At 39.9% G+C, this 6,633-nt stretch overlaps 1 protein-coding gene across 1 annotated transcript; it reads left to right on the plus strand.

Annotated features, from left to right (window-relative positions):
• Positions 1-1,936: 1,936 nt before the first annotated feature.
• On the plus strand, positions 1,937-3,372 carry LOC139063379 (uncharacterized; the record flags this gene model as incomplete). Its single annotated transcript, XM_070545142.1, has 1 exon — positions 1,937-3,372. A coding segment is annotated over one exon (897 nt), but the record flags the coding sequence as incomplete, so codon positions are not given.
• Positions 3,373-6,633: the final 3,261 nt, after the last annotated feature.

The raw sequence follows: 6,633 nt of genomic DNA on the forward strand, positions 1-6,633 counted from the left end.
TTGTTGTCGTCGTCGGAGCCTTCCTCTCTCGTGATCCCGCATGTGCGTCAAGTACGTCTGGTGTCAAGCGCGCCCCCACGCGGACTGGCGGGGAATTACATGTTTAAAACGCAATTAATTGCAATTAATTTATTTTAATCGAGTAATTTCTTATCGACAATTAATTGATAATCAATTAATTGCTTGCATCCCTAATAGCTACAGTTCGTTCGAACATCTTATTCTTAGTTTTCCTAATCCAGATTGCAAAACTGTAAAACCACTCTTGTTTGTAGTTTTATACCGTCCACCTGGCCCTTACTCTGAGTTTTTGGATCAGATCTCTGATTTTTTATCAGATTTGGTGCTAAATACTGATAAGGTCATTGTAGTGGGGGATTTTAACATTCATGTGGACATTGAAAATGATAGCCTCAATGTAGCCTTTAGTAATATCCTAGACTCAATTGGTTTTACTCAAAGAATACATAGCTCCACCCACTCCTGCCATCATACATCTGACCTTGTGCTGACTTATGGCATAGAGTGTGAGGAAATAACAATCTTTCCACATAATCCAGTCCTCTCGGACCACTTTCTGATAACCTTTGAGTTTTTTATAACTGAGTTTTCGAGACATGAAAGTAAATTTCACTATAGTCGGTCTCTATCTGACAACGCAGTTGCATCTTTTAAATCAACTGTTCCATCTTTACTGTCCTCAGCATCTCAGAGGAACGTAGCAGAGGGCAATATTTTCAGTTCTAACCCCTCACAAATTTATGTCTTAGTTCATCATGTTAATTCCTCTTTACGTGTGGCATTAGATGATGTTGCCCCTTTAAAAAAGAAGGTAATTTGGGACAGGAAGTTGGCTCCCTGGTTTAATTCTCATTTACGAGCCTTAAAACAAAACTCTAGGAAATTGGAGATAACATGGGGCTCTACGCACCATGAGGAGGCCTACCTATCCTGGAAAAATAGTCTTGCGCTTTATAAAAATAAGCTTCGACAAACTAGAACTGCTTATTTCTCAACATTAATTGAGGAGAATAAGCATAATCCTAAATTTCTTTTCAGTACCCTTGCTAAACTTACACAGAATCATAGCTCTGAGCCATCTATTCCCTTAGCCCTCAGCAGCAATGACTTCATGGGATTTTTTACAAGTAAAATTAATTCTATTAGAAACAAAATCTTTAGCATCCTCCCTAATGCGATTTCTTCTTCCTCAGTAAGTGAGGCAGCATCAGAGGTGACTTTAGAACCTCATCTGTGCTTGAACCGTTTTGATCCAGTTGAGCTTTCAGATTTATCAAAAATGTTATCTTCATCTAAACCTTCAACTTGCATTTTGGCTCCAATCTCAACCAAATTATTTAAAGAAGCATTTCCTTTGGTTACTGCCCCCATTCTAGATATAATCAATCTATCCTTAGTGAATGGATATGTACCACAGGATTTTAAGGTTGCTGTAATCAAACCTTCACTTAAGAAGCCTTCTCTGGATCCAGATGACCCAATGAATTATAGACCAATATCTAACCTTCCATTTTTATCCAAAGTCCTGGAGAAAATAGTGGCCATCCAAGTATGTGAGCATTTAAACACTAATGCTCTGTTTGAGGAATTTCAGTCTGGTTTTAGAGAGTATCACAGCACTGAAACTGCATTAGTGAGAGTTACAAATGATATTCTCATGGCCTCAGATAAGAATCTTGTGTCTGTTCTAGTCTTGTTAGATCTCAGTGCTGCCTTTGACACGGTTGATTACAATGTTCATTTAGAAAGACTTGAACATGTTGTAGGGATCAAAGGAGCAGCGTTAGGCTGGTTTAAATCCTACCTGTCTGACAGATTTCATTTTGTAAATGTACATGACAAATCGTCTTCATACTCCAGGGTTACTTGTGGAGTACCACAGGGTTCAGTGGTGGGACCAATTATTTTTACTATATATATGCTCCCAATTGGTAAAATCATTAGACAGCATGGGATAAACTTCCACTGTTATGCTGATAATACTCAGCTATATTTATCCATTAACCCTGATGAACCTAATCGGTTAGATAGATTACAGGCTTGTCTTGAGGACATAAAACATTGGATGACTCTAAACTTTTTGCTTTTAAATCAAGACAAGATGGAAGTTCTCATCTTTGGACCAGAAATCCAGAAAAGAAAATTGCTTAGTCAATCACCTGACCTGAATGGCATTACATTAATCTCAGAGAACAAAGTAAGGAACCTTGGTGTTATCTTTGACCAGGACATGTCTTTCAATTCCCATGTTAAACAGGTTTGTAGGATTTCCTTTTTCCACCTTCGGAATATTGCTAAGATTAGAAGCATCCTTTCCAGGAGTGAATCTGAAAAACTAGTTCATGCATTTATTACATCAAGACTGGATTACTGTAATTCATTACTCTCAGGAAGGCCACAGAATGTAGTTAAAAGTCTTCAGCTTGTCCAAAATGCTGCAGCTAGAGTTCTGATGAGAATTAAAAAGAGAGATCATATCTCTCCTGTCTTGGCTTCCCTACATTGGCTACCTGTTAAATTCAGAATAGATTTTAAGATCCTCCTTCTCACATACAAAGCTCTTAATAATCAAGCTCCATCATACATCAGTGATCTGATTGTTCCATACGTTCCTAACCGAGCACTTCGCTCTCAGACTGCAGGTTTACTGGTGGTTCCCAGAATATCTAAAATTAGGATGGGAGGCAGATCTTTTAGTTATCAGGCTTCTCTCCTGTGGAACCAGCTCCCAGCCTTAGTCCGTGAGGCAGACACTTTGTCTACATTTAAGAATAGGCTTAAAACATTTTTATTTGATAGGGCTTATGGTTAAAATCTGATGTTAGCCTAAATCTGGACAAGTGGGGGAGTAGAGGGAGGTGGAGTGTACAGTCGGTAAAGACGACTCTCCCATGCCCTGCCTCCAACATGCCTCCATCTAAATAGGATAGATTATCCAGAGTTTTCTCTGTATTTATGCTGCTATAGGCTTAGACTGCTGGAGGATACACTGACCACTTTTCACACTCTACTACTTTATTCTACAATCTGCTCTTTAACTGTATTATTTTCTGCCATTTCAGCTGTTAACTTTATTTTCTCTCTAAGTGTTTTTCTCCCCAGAAGAAGCTACAACGATGTTCTGCTGAGCTGTGGTGGCCTCATGGAGGGGGCCATCGTCTAGCACACTGCTGCTAACCACTAAAACATTCTCCCTCTCCTGATAATAACTTTTTGCTTTCCTTGACGTTGGACGTGTTACTGCTAGTTTACCCGTTTAATTAGAGATCCACTAGGATAAATACAATAAAGTTTATCTCACCAAATAGAATATTTACTAAGACATCACAATAGAACTATAGACACATTACTTGTGTGTGTGTGTGTGTGTGTGTGTGTGTGTGTGTGTGTGTGTGTGTGTGTGTGTGTGTGTGTGTGTGTGTGTGTGTGTGTGTGTGTGTGTGTGGGTGTGTGTGTGTGTGTGTGCAGAGCCGGATTAAATAAATGGACTACACTAGGCAGGTTGCATTTTTAGGGCCCCCCCTCCATCGATGTTATGTAATGAATTGAAATCTGAAACTTACAAAATTTACTTATAAAAGTTCATTCACATTTTACATAGCCTAGTTTTTGGTTACAAATTGGTTGTTTGTATGCCAAAATAAGTCATGTGTTGTAGGCTGTTGCCTCTGCTGAATCAGAAATTCTGTCAATTTTCTGAGTGTGAACTTATTGTTTTGCTATTTGAACATTAATAAAATTATTTGACAAATAATTAATAAAACCAGCAACACTTACCAAGGAAACCATTTAGCATTCTCTACTCCGGGATAATCTTCAGCCTTCCAGCATCACAGGGCCTCAATCACAGCAGAAACACGTCTAAAGAAATGTTCCTTGGTTAAGCTTCAGTCTATGTCTCCAGATTTCCTCTGTGATGCAGAAGAATATCCAATATTTTGAGAGGGATAGTTTAGTGCAAAGTACTCATCAGTTTGGTAACACTTTGCAGGATCAGATGGGCAGCTAGTTGTTAATACCCTGTCTGGGTCTAGAGGCTCCTGTAAGACTATATTGGGCTCACTTCTGGCTGACTGCTGTTCTTCCAGTTTGTCCTTCTGTGAAGGCGTTGATGTTGACGGCGTTGGCGCTACAGCATCTTCCGCCACATCTTCCACTGCGTCTTCGGGTTGTGTCTCCTCCGGGTCTGACTTGGGCCCGGCCTCTGGCTCTGCTGACTCGAGCATGTTCACAGCTGTCGGACGGCTGCCCGAGCAGCCCGACAGAAACTTCTGTAAAGCCCCCCGCTGTCTCTTCTTTAGTTCCTCTTCATTTAAATATTTTTCTTTTTTACGTTTTGCCGCACCCGAAAGCATCGTGAAAGTTAGCCTACTCAAAAACACCTGCGAGCTTTGTTGTGTCCCGCTCTAACTCTGACCGCTTCTCTGACGTCCTTCATTGGGTGGCGCCTTAACCCTCTGGGGTCCAGGGTGTAATTTGCAGTGAGTTTTCCTTTGTATTTCCAAAATAAAAACCATAACCACTGCCTTATGTGGTATCAATCTTTTCAGCACAACCTGGACTTTATGAATCTATACTTATTTTGTATATTTGGACATAAAGGGGTTGCGTATTAGACCTTAAATCACTCAAAAACATAAAATCTGAATAGGAAAAAGGTTGTTTATTTTACTGTGAAGCCAACAAACATTTATGACAAATGTTTTTTATCATTTAGACTGATAATCTAGACTGTACATTTATAAAAAATATGACTAAATATAGCAAATAACTAATTAAAAAAAGTTATTAGCTCTCTGGGATCCAGAGTGTAAATCACCGTTTTTGACTCATTTTGGTTTTTCTTTTGTATTTTCTAATAAAAACAATAAATATTGCCTTATGGGGTATCATTAATTTCAGGACAACCTGGACTATCTGAATTTATACTTATTTTATTAATTTGGCAATGATGTACATGGATTTTGGAGTGGGGAGTGGCTCTGTCTCACGCCGAGATCTGACAGCTGCGCGGCGCCGCCCACTCCTCTTGATGGATCTCCGAGGAGCTGGATCTCTGCCTTCATCCTCTACCTCATCATGACCCAACTCTTCTATGAGAAGGATGGATCTGCCACATCATCATCATCATCCTCGCTATTTGCCTCAGACTCCGGCTGCGAGTCTCCGTCCACTTCCTCTGCTTCCAGTTCAAAAAACAGCCGTACTATCTGAACTGCCTGGTGGACATTTATCCTTCTCATCATCCTTTATTAAAGCCTAATAAAAGCCTACTAAACTGCAGAGACAATATATCTGTCCGGATCGCTCCAAAATACAAAGTTTACCGTCAATATCTGTCTAATTGTTTGTTGTTACTCCGTTCGCGCCACTCCTTTCCCCGCGAAGCGGCTCCTTTTTGCGCACATCTCTTTACTCGTGTGATACTTTTTATCAGCTGAATATGTGAGACGTCCACCAACAGCAAAAGGATCTCGTGTTTTTGTGGGTTTTTAATGTTCACAAGCACATTCCCGCTCACAGATTACTAAACCGCTGTTTTGACAAGTTATCAGATTGTCTAAAAATAGGTCATTTTTTAGTTTAGTATAGCTCCGCTTTTACGTTGCCTATTAACAAAATTTAAAAACTGGGGTGTAGTTTATAATCTGCTTTTTAAAGCTGAATTGAAACCGAAACTCAGGGAGGCGGAGTCTTGCTGCTACAGCATCCCAAATCAGACCTGTTCAAAAGACGCGTATACTCGTCCGTGGACCCCAGAGGTTTAATGTGACGTAGCCAATGAAACGGTCTATGGTTAAGATAAACATTGTCACTATTTTTAGTTAATTAATAAATATTGAAACAAATTGTAGATAGGAGTCCTAGCTACAAATTCTATCATAGGACATGTGTATATTTAATTTTTAATTTATTTATTTATAATTTTGTTCCTCTGTCTGGGCCCCATCCAGCCAATCAGGCCCTAGGCACGTGCCTACTTTGCCTTTGCGTTAATCCGGCTCTGTGTGTGTGTGTCTGTCTGTGTCTGTCTGCTCTGTCTTCTTGATCCCCAGTGAGTCATGGAGGATGGCTGCTTATACTGAGCCAGGATTCTCTGGAGGTTTCTTCCTGTTAAAAGGGAGTTTTCCTCTCCACTGTCGCTGCATGCTTGCTTAGTATGAGGATTGCTGTATAGTCACTGACACTAGTCAGGGACTTGATGCAATTTGCTGGGTTCCTTATATAGGACACATTATTTCTGATTGGCTTAATGAACTGTGAATTGGAATGTTTATTATGTGAAGTGCCTTGAGACGACTCTTGTCGTGATTTGGCGCTATATAAATAAACTTGAATTGAATTGAATTAAATAGACTTTGATTTTTGTTTGTGATTAGCAGATTGACCCAACTTGTTACTTAAGGATGCTGTAAGAGAAGCTATTTGGGCTTGCAAGGCCGCAATTTGCTTCTCTAATTTATTTGTCACAGAGGAAGGAGCTGCAGCTGGAGCTTCATCAGCACCAACCGAAACATCTTCGCAGACAGGAAGAGAGTTTGATTGGACTTTAGTCTTGGGAAAACCAAATCAGTCCATTCGATTGAGCTCAACCGGGTAATAATTCAGATC

The sequence above is a fragment of the Nothobranchius furzeri genome, chromosome 15 (genome assembly GCF_043380555.1).
Source record: "Nothobranchius furzeri strain GRZ-AD chromosome 15, NfurGRZ-RIMD1, whole genome shotgun sequence".
In the NCBI taxonomy this organism is placed as follows: Eukaryota; Metazoa; Chordata; class Actinopteri; order Cyprinodontiformes; family Nothobranchiidae; genus Nothobranchius; species Nothobranchius furzeri.